The sequence below is a fragment of the Puntigrus tetrazona genome, chromosome 5, assembly GCF_018831695.1.
Source record: "Puntigrus tetrazona isolate hp1 chromosome 5, ASM1883169v1, whole genome shotgun sequence".
Lineage (NCBI taxonomy): Eukaryota > Metazoa > Chordata > Actinopteri > Cypriniformes > Cyprinidae > Puntigrus > Puntigrus tetrazona.
The window spans coordinates 17,615,079-17,632,433 of record NC_056703.1 but is presented as its reverse complement, the minus strand read 5'-3'; the positions used below and the strand labels follow the sequence as shown (position 1 = coordinate 17,632,433).

The following is a 17,355-nucleotide window of genomic DNA, read 5'->3' as shown; positions in this document are numbered from 1 at the left end:
CACCGGTAGGAAAACGTCACATGTACTTCTTTCACTACTTCCGGTGAAAGGGGTCCTGCAAGAGTCTTAAGTCGCCCAAACGCGTGCCTGTTTTAAAATATGACTATTACAGCGTTTTCGTTCAAAATAAACTTCATAATGTGGATATGTACAAAATTACGTGCTGTTAATCAAAATAGAAATATTACTGTGGCACAAATGCTTGTTGCAAGGGAGTTACTTATGTCATTAATTGGTACAGGCTGTCAGTGGCAGCGCAGTGCTGGGAGTCTGAGCGTGACCTCTATTGCAGTTGAAAACACGGCGGATCCGCGGTTTGATCAGTGGGGTGTTTGTTTAGGTCTTCATTTTGTCTGTCAACACAGTACTCTCAAATAACAGCACCGCAAGACAGGCTTATGTGCTCCGTGCCGCTGGATCTCCGCTCAGGGGTGCTCAGAGTGTCAGCCGGCTTTGAGATCTATCACAGCACTGCAACATCACTATGGTGAGTGAGCCCAGCATCTGAAAGGACCATTACTGTCTCGTTTTCATCAATGCATACCAAAATATATATCGAGAGGAGGTTTTATTTATTCGTTCGTTCTTCGGAGAGATTGCCTGCAAATCGTGCTTCTAGCTCCGAGTCATTTCTTTACCTCTTGGGATTGAGTCCATTGCATCCTTCGGGTGTAAAAGTATGCGTGGCTTTTAAACAGAAATTAACATTGATATAACGTAACGTCATTTTAATGGCAGTTGTAAATGCTGGAGTCCACGAATACCACGTGCTGGTTTTGATAGTAGTGGTACGTGCTTCACCTGGAGGTGCACAGGTAAGCTTTTGACCTCAGAATGCCCTCCGCTGGAAGACGTCCTGGAAGGGCACCAGAGGAGGTCTCCTAGCCTCAGAGCCCTTAAAATGACTTTGAGCCCATCCCCATATGAGCATCCTATCATTGTTTCTCAGCCTCAAGTAGTTTCAAACCTGTGTAAAATGTATGAAGAAACTTTAAGACATTTAACTTTCAATGTATGGAAAAGTTCTCTGAAAATAAATCGGAACTGTCACAAACATTTTGCGGAACACGTCATGCTCCACAGAGGAAAGAAAGCTCTACAGGTTGGTAATAACATGAGGGTGACTAATAATGACAGAATTATCATTTTTAGGTGAACTCCGTGTCGATTCACACACTTACAGTCTTTGACTGCGTCTGCTTACAAGACATATTTCCTGTATTTGGTCGAGGTGGACATGAAAACTGTGAGCGTGTTTAGCGTTGTACAGTTATTGTTACAAAGCATTATTTCTACATTTTTGCTTTAAAATAAATAAACGGTTTCTAAATGCATGTTCTTTGCAACGGATGACACCATTTTTAATTGGGGGCTATTTAAATTGATAAAAAGTCATTTCAAATGTTTTTCGCAATAATAAAATGTGCCGCAGGTTTTGCTACCAAATGATACCTAAATAAATCTACCCTGGAAAGTTGTCCTTAAAGCCCCGTTTAGGAGTTCCTGATGACCGATGAGATACTCTTAGCCTTAAATACTGCTGTGTGCACTTACTTCTTGGCCCTGTGCCCATAACTACTCTTCATTAATATTTAACTCTCAGTAGAATTTATAGCTTTGGACCACTGGAGGCACCGCATTATAATGTGTAATGTAAGGTCACGTAATTAATATATCATTCAATAATAACACTGTTATATCAGTTTTAGATCGATGTCAGTTTTTTTTTGTGCCTGGTTAAATTATAATCTGCAACATATCAGTTCAGGTGCAAGTAATGGAAGAAAATTAATTGCTAAATTTTGGTGTGTCGCCACAGGCTGTTTTTGAAGAGCTCGAAATCCATACTTTACCAGAGCAGCTCTCCTTCTGACCATTATCTCGTATGGTGACTGAGCTTCTAGACCTGCTGGTTATCTTCAGTGGCCCCCTTCAGAGCTCATTTGGCCCCTGTGCTGTCCAGGTCACTGCCAGTGAGGCAGATAGGTGTCCCATGCTGCTTCAATTACCTCTCCTGCCCAAACCTCTCATGGTGACTTACACTAAAGGATCAAACTTCCCCAGCAAGGGAGGCGGCCCATTTTTTTATGTCACGCTTCTAAGGAGAATGTCCAGGATGTGACACTTTTCTGATGGTTTGAATCGACTAAAGGGAGGTTTCTTAGAAACTGTCCCATCCCGGCACTGATAGTTGGATGCACGTAGTTGCTCAGTTACTAAAGAAAGAAAACGGTAGAAGACTACGTGATAACTAATAAATTACGCTTCCTAAATAAACCAAATACATCTAAATGATGTAAATAATTACTAAATAAAATTAATAAAAAAGCAATTTATTCATAATGTGGGTTAATGATTTTCTTAAGTTCTTTTGTGACGTTTTGTCTTTTAAATAAAATGGCACATCAAAACGTACATTGCTTCAACTTAATAACACTTTTCTTGGTAGTCTCACATTCGTTCTTATGGGCTGTATAGTTCCCATGGCGATGGCTTGCCTGTCTGTTTCAGGTATAGTGATGGAAACATTGTAGTGTGGCATCAGCTTGTGTTCTCTCAGAGATGCCTGTAACCGGCAGTGAAAAGAAGCACGCGGCTGCTTTCATGTGTTTCAGACCACCACATTATAGCTTTTGTGTTATTGTGCGGCTGGGCCTGCGCGCAGGTACCGGCGTTTGTCTAAGTGGTGAAAAGCAAGATGAAATAAATGAAATAACATTTTATTTTTTTTTATGGCAAGCTCTACCATAGTGCTGCACACATAGCGAGCTATTCACGGTGAAAACAATACTGGGAAAGCTGCAGTTTCTCAGTGATTTACTGAGAATTAAATGACAGCAGCGCTTAAATATCACAGCTGTTGATCCTGCAATGGGAATAGTTTAATGCTGGTATCATCGAAAGAGTACAGAGAATGAAGTTGACTGAGGAAGTTTGTAAAGGTTATTACCTTTTAAAAAACTCAATTCTTTGGGTTTCCTCTGCTTTTTAGATAGTTTGTCTTGAATAAGGCTTCTCTTTAACCTAACTTTCCAGAGAAACTGTGAAAAAATAGGTTAAAATAGGGGGAAAATGGTCTTAAAAATATTTCAGTATTTTTTGGAATACAAGTTGCTTTTTTTATCATTTGAAATGTGCTGTGACTTGTATTCCAAAGTGATTCGTGTAATACAATTAACGTCAAGCATGCCGAACGTGCAAAGCACTCGTATTTAAATTTGTGGCAAATGATGGCGGTACATGAGCCGAAAGTTTATTTTTCAAGCACATTTCCCACATACCGTAAACTAAATTAGCCATTTATAATAAATGTTGTTTATAATGAACGTCACTCTAATTTGTTTGTTTTATACGTACATTTTTCATTCCTTTTCTGTTCTGAATACCACAGTGCTGGGAAATAGTCCTACGTGTTTATTAGTGATATTTCACTTTATTTCTGAATGTCACTTTTATATACCACCCCTTATTAATGCAACTTTGAACCGTGTGACACAGCTTATTTTCTGAAAAATATTTTAGTCATATTAACATAATCTTGTTAATTAAAATGCACACGTTAAATGCATTGGGCAATGGGACCTTAGAGTGGAAAAGGTTAAGAACCTAACTGTAGGGCTATTCCTGAGGTGCTCCTTTGTTCGAAACTCTGCTATATTTCTCAAGAACATGGGATCATTATATACCACATATCTTAATAATTAGGCTCCAAAGTCATGGAACAGAATGCCCCAAGTCAACCATGCAAATTTGCATTATAACGGAATAGTTCAGATAATTTTCTAGTATTCTGTCTTGTGATTGAATTGCTATACAATTTGATTCATGATTCCTTCGTTCCTGAGTGACATGTCAGCCATGTTTCCGTGTAAATTTCCTTTTTCGAGTTTTGAAATGGCTAGCTAAGCACATAGCAATTTGTCCGGATCAGTGATCATTTGAATGCACATCACTGTCTCCTCGACATAGGGGCAGGACACTGCGTCTTACACGCGTGGATGGTGAGATTGCCCATTGATTCCAGCGGTCCTCCCATAGCTATAGCTGGGATAGTTTGATGCCGGGGTGTTTAAGGCAATTACAGAGTTTGTAGGTGATTGACTGGGGAAGTTAACATCGTTTGCAAAGGTTATTACCTCTGCAGCGCCAAATGCATCGCTCTGTGTTCGTTCCCCTTTTTTCTTAAATCCACGTGCGTGGGAAAATGTCAAGTATTTGGAGTCGTTTTGTGCCCATTTTGCACATTTTTCCTTACGTTTGGCTAGTTTGCTTTCAAAAGTCTCAAATTCTGCCAATTGAGGTTAGTTACTAGGTTTTACTAGTCTGAATGCTGTTCTGTGTACTTGCTGGCGCGATCAGAAAGTGTTCTAATATTTCACTCTTTCCCTTCAGGGTGTGATCAGTGTGCAGCTGGTGGTTACCATGGTAATGGCCAGCGTGATTCAGAAGATCATACCCCACTATTCCTTTGCACGATGGCTCCTCTGCAGTGGCAGGTAATGAGGAAGTACAGCCCACTGTGCCGCTCTGGCATCCCTTCTCGATGGTCAGCCTGAAATGGCATCTTAATCTACGAGGCAGCCTTAACAACACAAAACGAAGATCCTGCTCCACTTTGCACATCGCGTATCCTGTTTTATTGTTCATATTAAGGCCCCATCAAAAATGCATCATTATGGTGTTTCAGTAAGACCAAAGGGTATCATCAAAAAGCTCTACGACCCAAGAGAACCGCTAACGAAAGTACAAGCCACGCTTGTTTCCCCCCTTAATTAGCGCCATATGTGTTTAGAGTAAACAGCTCTTCCAAATGTGCTCAATAATTCATCTGTGCTTGTTTTTGGCTGTAAAAATAGTTTGGGAAAACTCTGGCTCGAGCGCAGGGCTTGAAGTGTTGCCCAGGAGACTTTCATAATTAAGTTTTCATTAGGAAGTAAACATGAAAAAACAACCGAAAGCAGTACAGCCCTCTCAGGACTCGTGACAGGCCAGCTTCTAAACAAAGTTGAAGGGGTTGTGGTAAATGTTTGCCACCAAAGAGCCACTAATTTTATTACCATCAAAACAACCGTTGTAATTTGAAGAAATGGTTTACACGAAAATGAAAATTCTGTGATCATTTACCCTCATTCCACATCAGTATGCCTTCTGTGAAACATAAAAGGAGAAATCCAGAAAGCTGCGGTTGTTGGTCTTTTCCATGGAGTTACTGTGAATTCGGACGGAAGCTTTCAACCTTCAAAAAAGGTCACAAAGGCACCATAAAAGAATTATGAAAGTGTGCCATGCAATGAAAGTCAATAGGTTGACTCGCATGTTGTTTCAGGCTGCATTGACTTTCATTGTATGGATAAAAACAGAATATATTTTCTATCTGGTCCGAGGAAGAAAGTCATACAGGTATGAAACTAGATGATTGAGACTAAATAATAACAGATTTAATATTTTGGGTAAGTGTCTCCTGTTATTTTAATCAGTACCACTGTCTTCATCACAGTTTCTTAGTCTGCATATTGGAATGATATAATAGCAGACGAATATTCTGCTTTGGGAATGAATTACTTTTTAAAATAAATATCAAAATATGTATTTATATTAATAAAAAATACTGTATTTTTGATCAATTAAATGCAGCAGTGGTGAACATGAGACATCTTTCAGAAACACGACCCCTTGAAGGATATATTGTTTACATATAGGTTTTCGAAAGCTATTTGTATTTCAGCGATGGTATTATACTACTTCCTGTCTTTTTAGCCTGCGTTGGTACCAGCACCCCACAGAAGATGAGCTGAGGACTTTAGCTGGAAAACAGCAGAAAGGAGGCAAGAGCAAGAAGGACAGGTACTACACAGCATCAATGCTTGATTTTTTTTATTTTTTAATTTTTTTATCTAAATTCGTACACATTTGACTTTTGTGTATCAAAGAACATTTTGATGCTTCAACAAAGTGGTAAAAATCAAGCAGCTTTGTTGCCCATATTCTGCAGCGTACTATGCATACAATGCTAATTCCCTGAAAAGGTAGACTAGCCTGTGTCTAGCAGCTTAGTTTTGATAGTCAGCTCTATTATACCTACCTCCTGTTCTCAGACAAAAGCCCATTTTTGCTCTGCGGGGAGCTCTTGGGCCATTTTGTCAGGCAGGTATGCTGCAATCCAGTGCAGGGAGACTACCAAGCCTGCAGTGCTTTTGTGCTGAACACCATTGTGCACACTGACCTATGTAAACAACAGAGACCCGGAGGAGAAGTCCAAGAATCTCAGGTTCAGCTGGCTTGGAGCCACGGGGCAGAAAGCTCGCATACTAGACCCGTTCACGCTAAGGCCTGTGCCCCCTTTCCAATATCCCACCGTTCCCAGCGGAGCCCGACATTCATTTCTCTATTCTTTGTCATGCAGACAGCATTAGAGATGGGTGGAAATATGTTTGATTTGAACGTTGTGTGGATTTAGCTCTTTTCTTCAATGGCGAGGAGGGCTCCTCTAATCCTCAGTAAAATGTGCAAACTCTGGTGTTTGGTTTCCAATAGAGACAGAGCCCTCAGTTAGGACTGCGAAAAATCTGCTGTCCTTTAGACAAAGTTGCAGATCCCACACGTTGATACGTGCCTCTCAGTCAGGTTCTTTCGCTTTCATTCATCACTGTGAATAAATGAAATTGTATAATCGAATTAGCTTCAGTGTTAATTATTTAAGGCCCTCAAAAGTTCAAAAGTGACCATAAAGGCACAACTTTCAGTTCATCAGATAATCTTGAACGCAAATGTTTCTTAAGCATTAAAACAATTTTTAACACAGACTGGACCTAAAGATTTAACTTGGCCATCACAGAAATAAATATTACTGTATTTTATGAAATTTAATTTGATGATCCTTTGTTAATATATGGTTGGGTTTTTGGTTTGTGTTTTTTAAAGGAAATTCAGGATGGCCAAACTATTATAAAATGCTGATAAAGTGTTGATAAATGATTTCAAGAGTCATGATAAGTTGTATTGTACACAGTGTTGTTACTTAAATAGTCTAAAATACATTGTTTCTATTGTTCTCCAAGTTAGTCACAGCTTATTCATGGCTAATTTCTTGTAGGCTATATTGTAGTGAAAAGAAGGTACTCAACGTGACGGCTGTATCAAATCACTTTAATAGTGTAATGGACTTAAACTGTGATTTCTCCTGTAACTTATAGCTGATTATTAATAAAATAAATGAGCCTTAAGTGTCTTTTAAAATGTAAACTGGGAGCATCTGAACTTCTCACCCTGACGATGACATCCCACTTCACATAGCAATCAGAATTCAAACCGCCAGGAAGGAGATATATGAGTCATGTGACGCATTGCATTGTGTGATGAGGTTAAACGCCAGAGAAGCCCCACCATCCTACAACTGAAGCCACTTACAAGAGTGCTGAAACATCATAAATGAATGGATAGAGTAGTCCAGATGCTCCTGAATAAATTCTGTCTTATCTGGGCAGCAGAGGATGATAACGGCTACTTCTTGCAATAGCATACTGTTATCGTTTTGAATGTTTTTTTTATAAAATATGCTAATTATTCTTATTTATGTTTGGCCTAGATATTTTGAGTAATGTGCTTTGAAAGACGTGCTTTCTAATAATAAATGTATTGTATTTTTATATTCAAAAGCATAAATAAAAAGCAAATTTGATACAATTTATGCAACGCTACCGGCAAGTGAATGGAGAAAAATAGCACTCCAGCACTCAATTTGAGTTTTGGGCGCAAAATGTCCTTGGTAATTTGGGCATGTGTGTATTTTGGTTTAACCTACTTTCAGTGCTTCATTGTTCATTATTATATTTGTTATTTTCTTGTTGCTTTTCAGGAAGTACAATGGGCACTTGGAGAACAAGCCGATGACTATTCCCAAAGACATCGACCTTCAACTGGAGACTAAATGCATTGCAGAAGTGGACACACTAGGTGACTCGCCTGTTGTTGTTATATGAAAGCTAATGAATCCTTGAGCTTCAGTGATCTTTTTAGTAAGTCTAGTTGCTAAAGCTTCTCTTTTTGTCCATCTTTTTCTTTGTTGGTCTAGCTCTGCATTACTTTCCTGAATTCCAGTGGCTGGTGGACTTCACGGTGGCTGCCACTGTGGTGTATCTCATCACTGAGCTCTACTTCTGTGTAGCAGAGCCAAGTGGAGAGATGAACATCAGTGTGGTGTGGAGCCTGCTGGTCTTGGCCTTTGTCATGTATCCCTTTGTAGCTTGAAATACTGAAATACTCTCTTATTTGCATTCTTTTTTCTTTTTTATTGCAAATAATTCTTATAACTATTATTAGCTTAACTGACATTTTATTTTCCATCAAGATTTACATTTAACATTGATAAACATTCAGCAGTTTGGGGTCAGAATTGTTGTTTAAAAATGCGGTAATATTTGAAAATATTACAGTTTTACTGTATTTTTGATCAATTAAATCAAAAGTGTCGGTGAGTGCAAAAGACTTAAAAAAAAAAACAAAACAAAAAAAACTTAAAATAAAAAAAAGTAAAGACCCCTAACTTTTAAAGGGGAGTATAAATAAAATTAGTTAAAATTAATTTATTTTTTATTTAATTGTAGTTTGTCGCATTTTAGCCTTAAAAGTATATTAAGATATATTATTTAATATTCATTTTTTAAAATACTTAAGTATGCCATGTAGTTAACATTAAATTATGATGTCTGAACATTTAGTGAAAAAATTAACAAGTCAACTTTAGCACAAAACATACAAACTTTAACACAATTAGTATTAATAGATATATTTATATTTATTTATAATATCGTATAGATGACACCTAGCATGTCAGCTACCCGTTATTAAGGTATTTTTCAATAAGTGTTTGGCATGTAACTAAATCGTGGTTGCATGATGATTATAACAGAGTTTTTCAGCATGTGCTATGACTTATATACAGAACTGTGTGTTGTTTTAACAGATTTACAGTAGGAACCTTTATTCAATAACGTGTCCATAGTCCCTAAATGTTAAAACCTCCTTTATATAAGACAACCCTTTTGGAGAAGCTCAATTTTCACAGTCTCGGTGCAGGGACAGTCTAGCCGTGAGTGATGAAAGCTGCACCTGTTGCCTTTTACCTGCTACTTTCCCCTTCTAGTGCCTCACCAAATCACACACATTAACCCCGGCACAGTCCACAAAGATCAATCTCCCTGCGCTCACCACTGCCCTTTACCTAGCTCAGCCTGCCACAGAAGATTGGAGGCCCAATTTTCACGGCCCACCGGACTGATTTGCCTGGGAAAAAAAAGAGAGGAAGGAAGGTGCCTGGTAGGGTGATGAAGATGATGACGATGATGATAGGTCTATATGTGTGCAAATGGCTGAATGTGGACAGGAAGGAGCCATTTTTTCTGATCTCAGCAGAGTGTGTGGTAGGGAAAATGGCCTTGTCAAAGTGATGGTCACTGAAACATTTCCTCAGATGGCCGCCCGCTTGCCTTGCAGATTTGCACGTCGTAGCCACAAGTTGAATGATTGACCCTAGACCAGTATAATCAAAATGGGCACACATAGGCATCGGGACGAAGAGGCTTTCCGTCTGAATTTGCAGTGTTTTTTGATTTTCAGATTTGTTATTTGTCACCTTTGCGAAATTAGCCTTGACATTATTTGATGAGGTCTCTTTTAAAAGCGTTTTTTTTTTTTTTTTTTTTTTTTTTGTGACACTAAATGTGAGACATGTGAGGATACTTTTCAATTAGAATCCAACCAGCTTCAGTAGTACAGAGGATTTTTTTTAATTTAAATTTTTTTTTTTTTTTATGTTGGATCCTTAAGAATAATGCCAGTTAAAGGAAAATTGCGTTAAATCCAACTTAGGCTGAATATGTGACAGTGTGTAAAATGAAGGAAAATGTGTTAGCTTGAACTCTTACAAAGAGGCAAGTGTATAAAAACCCAAATTAGTCAAAGAATCAATTCCAGTTATTTTTGGAGAGCAGTTTTTGGTATAATGTGCTCTTTGTGAATATGTTCCTTAGCTTCAGTTTTTCTCAGGAAGATCCTTTTCTCCCTCACGGCTCACTACTTCAGACTAGAGGAGGGCGGTGAGCGTTCCCTCTGCATCACCTTTGCCTTTTTCTTCTTTGTGAAAGCCATGGCTATTCTTATTATCACAGAGAACTACCTGGAATTTGGCCTTGAGACAGGTATAGTGTTGTTAAGTTGGTTTTATGCATATTGTTTTGTCTTTTTTTGACCATTTTATTCACATGCTGGTAGACATGTTGGTCCCACTTTTATTAGTTGGCCTTAACTACTATGTACTTGCATTTAATCATTTAGTGCAGTGCACTTATATTTATGTTGCATTTATAATGAAAAAAAAACTATATGTAACTACATCTGAAATACAATACAACCACAATAAGTACATTGTATTTATTTTTTGATGCAAGTTTGTAGTAGTTAAAACAATAAAAATCATTGGCAGTGTTCTTTTTCATGTTTTTTATTGTGTGATTCACAGTCCCAAGCATTAGCGAGTCTCTCAAGAAAAATGTGGGGGAAAAAATTTGTTCCTCATATTTTTGTTTGGGATGTCGCTTAATACCAGGAATGTGTGGCCACATGCAGAAAATAAAAGAAAAGCTTTTAGCTGCCTAGTTAAATTTCTGACAAAATTGTCCACTAAAATAGAAACTTGTTTGGCAGTGCATGACAGTCGCCGTGCTTTTATGTTGCAGACCATTTTCATCTTTTTGATTTGAATCACTCACATCACTTATTGTTAGTGAGGGTCAGGCTGTTATTCTTGCGTTATGATTTAAATCATGCATTAGGCTGCAGTATGTTGCAATTCCTAAAAACCGATCTCAATTGTACTTATTCACCATAGTCATTTTCATCATAGACCCAGTAACCAGGGTTCAAAATCAAAACTATGACTAGGAGTGTGCAGTACTGACAAAAAAAATGATATATGATTTTCTCAGATTTTCTCAATAACAATAATAAGATAATAGTTTGCTAAATGTGTTTTTGTGTTGGCAGCCCTGTCATGTGCAGCTGACTCCCAGCACTTTTCATAGTCTTCATATTTTGTGCATCAGTGACGGATAATAACTTTTCAATCCTGCCCCAGAAGGGCCAGTGTCCTGCAAGTGGTTGAAGCTGAACAGTGGCCCTCCAGGAACCGGCTTGGACGCCATTTTTCTATTACATAATTAGATGTTTTCATCGTCTTTTATGTCAAACTCTAACATAAATCAGTAAATTCGGTCACGATAATAAGACACTGGGAAATGGCCCTGTATATAATAAATTATATGTGCATTGTAACAGCATGTGGTTTATTTTTTCAGTGTTTTATTATAGACATTACATGCATCGCACCCCTCAACTATTTTATTCTTTCTGTCCTCCTATTTCTCCATTCATAGGCTTTGCAAATTTTTCCGAAAGTGCCGTGCAGTTTCTGGAGAACCAAGGCCTTGATTCTCAGTAAGTATTATGGCTGGTAGTATACCCCCGCCTCCTGTCAGCAGAGAGAGAGAGAGAGTGTATACAGTATACCAGGTCCCCATGGGTTGGAATTAAGCCGTGTATGTGATGGTTTGCGCTTCCCTGCGGTGAAGGCCTTGCTCTCTTCCTCTGTCTCTACAGGGGCCCCATATCCAAGCTGACCTTTAAGCTGATCCTGGCTCTGCTTTGCGCTCTCATTGGAGCCTTTCTCACCTTCCCCGGCCTGCGATTGGCTCAGATGCATCTTGATGCCCTCACACTGAACAACTGCAAAGTCACGCAGTAAGTCTTTTAGAAAATCGAATTTATCGTTGTTACTTAATTGTAGGTATTTCTTTAACCTTACAATTTAACAGAGTGTGTCATTTTTTTTTTCCAATCGAGATGAATTTAACCGGTTTATATTAAAACATTGTAAACCGTATTTGCATATTAATTCACGTATAGCATCAGCATCCTTGCTAGGTTAGCAGAGATGTATGGACCTGGTCTACATTTTCAGCCAGCATTGGTGCTCTAGGGTCACTGTGTTATAAAAAAGAAGTTAAGCATTACACATCTCACATAGCTAATCCTCTTCAGCGTGGCCAGCTCACTATACCTGCTCTCATGACACTACAGGGCTTACAGTTAGACCTCTTTTAGGCCTGGATTACTGCTATGCTATGGCTCAAATGGTATATTTAATGCAGTGGCACTTTATGGTAGTTGATGTTTACTGCTCCACTGATATTGATGCTCTTGTGTGTTACCGTATCTAATTGGTTGTTTTATGTGTCCATCCTTCAGGACCTTGCTACATATCAACTTCTTGGCTCCCTTAATCATGGTACTGTTATGGGTAAAGCCCATAACAAAGGATTACATAATAAATCCCACATTTGGGAAAGATAGTGTGCCTTTGTGAGTATTTCATTTTACAATTATGTTTATGTTGAATTGTTATTAAACTTGTTTTAAACTTGCTCATCAAGACCATCTGCACTTGAGCAAACAAGCAGCGTAACACGTTTATCGGTGACTTTCGTGTAATCAAATTTGCTAAATGTTGTAGATAACTTCTATCTTCTCTGATCTTTTAAACTTTTGCTGGTAAATACCCTCTCCAACAGCTATTGAATGGTGGTTAATGGAAGTAGAATAAAGTGAACAGGGATGGGGTTAAAAGGCGTTTTCATTGTGATAAGTCAGTAAGATCTTGAGGGTGAACTTGTTTTTTAGTTTCCACCTCTTGGTCAGAAATTGTCCTCAAAAGTTGTTGCTGTTTATAGAAGGAAAGTAATCATCGGGCAATCCACTGCAAACTGTTCTTGTGTGTAATGCCTACTTTTTCAAGTCAATTCTAATCAAACAAGATCCACCCTATATTTGTTTGACTCATGAATGCAATAGTAAAATGGTTTGCGATTTTGCCTTTTTCTGTTCACCTTTTGAATTCTCCTCAGTTTGGGTTGGGTTGATTCGACATGTCACTCCTGTTCATCTGCTTTCAGGATGTCTGAGAAGACATACGACACATTGCGTCTGTGGGTGATCCTGCTTCTGTGTGTGCTGAGACTAGCCATGATGAGGCATCATCTCCAGGCCTACCTTAACCTGGCCCAGAAGGGCGTCTTGCAGATGAAGAAGGAAGCGGGACGCATTAGTACAATGGACCTCCAAAAGATGGTGACTAGACTTTTAGCACTTTTTGTTCTTGTTACATCTTGTTTTACAGATGTGTCATTAAATGAATATGTGAGCCATCTTCTTATTGCTTGATATCCCATCTATCCCAAGTGTCCCATCTTTATAGGTTGTCCTTGTGATGTTTGATCTGATACTGGTTAATAAATGCACTCAGGGACCCTCTTGTAGCGTCTACTCTTGGGGCCTGCATTATAGTGTCGACATTCCTCAAAGGTGGAAATATGTCGGTATGAAAAAGGACTGCGTGGCATTGTTGCCCTCAAAGCTCTAAAATGAGGAGGCTATTTGAGTTTAGTGGAGCGCAAGGATCAAAACCCACAGCACTCCACAGCTGGAGCCGAGGAAAAGAGCCCGTTTGATGTTCCAAGCCATAAGTGAGACTCGCAAATGGCTGTAGAGTCGCAGGGGTGTCTGGTCTTACATCTGCTCCAGAATCACATGCTTGCAGCCTCCCTCTGTACTTAAGCTCCCAGTGATGGCTTCAGCGAGTCTGTTTGATGAGCTCCTCTCCTGCCAAGCTGCTTGTTTTGAACGAAATTTGCCTAAATGTTTTAACTGCAAATTTGTTTTTCCTCACACAGGTCGCCCGAGTCTTTTACTACCTGTGCGTAATAGCTCTTCAGTACGTTGCACCTCTGGTGATGCTGTTGCACACTACTTTGCTGCTAAAGACATTAGGTGAGTGCATTAAGGTTCTTCTCGACACGTTCTCGATTGCCCCGGTAGGCTTCTTCGAATTTTTCACTCTTGTTTTACCCCCCAGGTGGATACTCGTGGGTGATTTACCCTGAAGAGAATTTGCCGTGTCTGTCAGATGAGGACTCAAGCCCCTCCGAGGTGGGGCAGGGCGAGATGCAGGCCTCTCAAACCGTGGCCCAGCTGTCGGTTGCTCTCGGGGGGCTGAGGACTGTTTTCTCGCCCTTGCTTTTTCGAGGGCTCCTGTCCTTCTTCACTTGGTGGATTGCCGCATGCCTGTTCTCCACCTCTCTCTTCGGCCTCTTCTACCACCAGTATCTGATGGCTGCATAGCATCGGGAATCACCTTTCTGACTGAACTGTGCGACACGAGGCCCTGGTACATTCCCCCTTTTTGACAACCATATCAGCTGGGTTCTCCTCTGAGGGGGCTTCCTCCATGAACACGTTATTTTAACCTAGCCGTAAACCACAACAGTAACAGTCATTGTAACATTTCTAAGCATCAGTGGATGGAGAACAGTGTCTGAAGGAGACCTCAAAATAATGCTGATTTTAAAGGGGACGGTGTCTTCGAACCACCACAAGGTTAAAAGCGAGGGATCACTCATGTCCGTTGACATTGTGTATTTTCTATTTTCTTTTTGATGATGCTAGACAAATTTCATAAGAATGACGGTTTTTAATAGTGTTTTAAAGCTCTCTAAAGTAGAAACTGACTTCTGCTTTAGGGGAGGATTTCATCGCTGATTCGTGAAAAGGAAACGGTGTTTTAGTCGAGCTTGGAGAGTGTAGAGAGGGGATTGATCAAGGAGAACAGTGTGTGTTAAAGGTATATTTATTTGTCCATTTTAGAGGGACTGAAGCCAGCCTTCCCACAAGGAGCGTTTTTCGTTTGACTGTAGAAGACTGAGAGATAATTTAAGTGTGCGTGCGCGTGTGAGAGTGATGGTTCGTGTGTTAACATCAGTGCCTGCAGGCTCCCAGTGACCCCTGCTGCTGGTGGGTAAATCTAAAAAGGGCATTTTGATCAAGTATAAAAGCTAACTCAAAAAACTGTCTAAAGCAGTGGCCTCCGCTCTTCTGATACCCTTCCCTGTCATTTAACCGGTCGGATGTTTCACTTTGAATTTGGGTCCAGTGACATCAAACGCATCCTGTACGCGTGCTCCGTGTTTCTGTATGGAGCCTATTGATTTTCTGTAATGCATCAAATAACAGGATTGGATTTGTTTCATGTGAAGGTGCCAAGGATGCTTGTATTCCCCCGTGAGTGTGTACAGTACTTCCTGTTGGAAATCGGAAGCACACATGCTGAGGTACGAGCCAAAGCAGAACATGCTGCTTGATCACAAAGAAACGTCTACGAGGTCCACTTTAATATTGTTTTTTTTTTTTTGGCACTACAGTTACAAAAACCACACAAAGGCATATCTGAAGTATTTTTTTTTTTCTGTTTGTCTTTTTTTAGTGTTAACCTACTGTACTTTTTACTGTTAACCTAAGTCTTATTCTCTCCTTCCGTTTTGAGTTCTTGGAAGGTACGCAGACAATGAATGTATTGATCCTGCCTGATTTTATTTCATTTTCTTTTTTTTTGTTATCATAGAAAAAAATCTAATACAGTTTTGGTGCTCCACATACGAAATGATCTCGACTTTTAACAAATGTCAGTTACATTTAAAATCCGGTTGTGGATACTCTCAAGGATATTTATATTGCAAAGGAGCATCCGCTATTATCAAAAGCACACTATACAATCAATACGTGTTAACAATGTGGCAGTTAGATGCTGAATTCCAATTTTTTTTTCTACTCTGCCGTTGATTATCAAGCTGTGAAGATTGATGGATGCAAAGGGGAGTTTATTTTAGCTGTAAACATTTGCAATTTTTGGTAATCATCAAGCAGGGCCGTTTTAGTCCTACACTCAGCTATAGTTTTTTTTCTTTTACGCTTTACCATATTTTGATTTTTCTCACCATAAAAAAAAAATAATAATAACAACATCAAGTGACCAAAATTTATCTAAAAATCTTATAGTATAGCCCCTTTTATGAGATGTTCAATAAACATCTGTACATTTTTTAACCCTAATGCCAAATACTATACGAGACTCAGAACTGAGCCAATATTAATTTAAGATATTAAAAACAAATCACTCTTCTTCTTTTTTTCCTCCCACAGTATTCCAGTAGTGAAGTAGCTGGGATCTCTTTTAAAACCTATGAGCCTAAATGGGTCTGTTATTCTTTAATGCGTTTTAAGTACTTATTCTTTATTTATTACTTTTCAGTTTGTTTAATAAATGATTGTCAAAAAAGAGTCATGGCTTGCAGTATCACTTTTTTATTTTAGATTGAGCGTTATCTTTGATTTCCCGCTTTTATGGGTGCGTTTTCGGAGTTAGTTTCTTTTAAATACACGACATCACTCTTCTGAAGCTACGGTTATCGTGAATAAAATGATGTTGCGCCGTGTCCGTGTGACGCTGGAGTGATGCTGCCCTGAGCGCTATTGTCGATACGGGCCTCATCTTCTAGTCGCTGCTCTTTGGATCAATGAGACAAATTCCAAAACAAACAGCCGAAGAGGCTCTTTTCTATTCTTAAGAAGGCTCTATTCACACAAAGCATTTTACCCGAGTCCCACAAAGCAGCCCTTTTGAGGGTCGTCGTTCCCAGTGTTCGAACGAGCGAATCTTCTCGAAAGGTATCTTTTTAATGACCGAACCGCTGCCTGCGCTAAATAACGAGAGTTTCATTATTGTGTTAGCTCAGTTGAGAGCGGCAAAATAAATAATGAGAACTTGTAATAATGGCTGACCTAACCTTGTTCTTTTTGTCTGGAAATGAATAGGGTGAAAGCAAGGATGCTTGAGGAAGCTAACGAACCTGGGTGCTTTGGTTCGGAGCGGAGAGCCGCTATCAAAGACTACTTGATTTTTCCATAATGCAGAAACGCTATAGAACAGCAGGTTCGCGTGAACGCGGCAGCCGGAAAACGAGACGTTTGCGTGGATTTGCATAGAGGCGATGGTTCACGTGTTTTGGGATGAGGGCGACGACGGCTGCTGTGCTCTTTCTTTTTGTTGTTGTTTATATTGATTAAAGTATTTGAGGATGGAAGGCGCTCGTAGCGTCCGCGTAATGCAATTAAGGAGACTGCATAATGAGCTGAAGCGGCGCGCGTCGACAGAGCTTTTGGACAGAAGTGACTGCCCCCTTGCGAAAGCATCGCGTACTGACGTGGATAAAACGAATGAGATCTCCAGAGAGGGGGCTTTCATTTTATTGTTCGCCTCGTCACTTAAAAGAAAGTTCTGCACGAAACAATAGCACGTCGTTTTAATCCGTTATGTCGTTGCAAATGATTAAGTAAATATTCACGATATTGTGAGACGACAGAAGAAAAAAGAAAGCTGCTAGACATTGGGTAAATAGAAATATCTAAAATATT

The 17,355-nt window shown here is 39.4% G+C and overlaps 1 protein-coding gene across 2 annotated transcripts; it reads left to right on the top strand.

Annotated features, from left to right (window-relative positions):
* Positions 1 to 271: 271 nt before the first annotated feature.
* tmem161b (transmembrane protein 161B) lies at positions 272 to 16,221 on the top strand. 2 transcript variants are annotated; one of them, XM_043239831.1, is made up of 12 exons: positions 355 to 487; positions 4,393 to 4,496; positions 5,758 to 5,844; positions 7,856 to 7,953; positions 8,072 to 8,228; positions 10,045 to 10,196; positions 11,430 to 11,490; positions 11,653 to 11,793; positions 12,301 to 12,414; positions 13,005 to 13,179; positions 13,782 to 13,878; positions 13,964 to 16,221. In XM_043239831.1, the coding sequence occupies exons 1-12, from the start codon at positions 485 to 487 to the stop codon at positions 14,227 to 14,229; spliced, it is 1,455 nt and encodes a 484-aa protein (XP_043095766.1). In that variant the 5' UTR covers positions 355 to 484; the 3' UTR covers positions 14,230 to 16,221. The 2 variants fall into 2 exon arrangements, with proteins under 2 accessions (XP_043095767.1, XP_043095766.1); XM_043239832.1 differs by lacking the exon at positions 4,393 to 4,496 and having other exon boundaries at positions 272 to 487.
* The last annotated feature ends 1,134 nt before the right edge of the window (positions 16,222 to 17,355 follow it).

Coding starts and splice junctions, on each gene's coding strand:
- tmem161b (XM_043239831.1), top strand. Junction 7,954..8,071: donor TGCAGAAGTGGACACACTAG/GTGACTCGCCTG, acceptor TTGTTGGTCTAG/CTCTGCATTACTTTCCTGAA. Junction 10,197..11,429: donor GGAATTTGGCCTTGAGACAG/GTATAGTGTTGT, acceptor CTCCATTCATAG/GCTTTGCAAATTTTTCCGAA.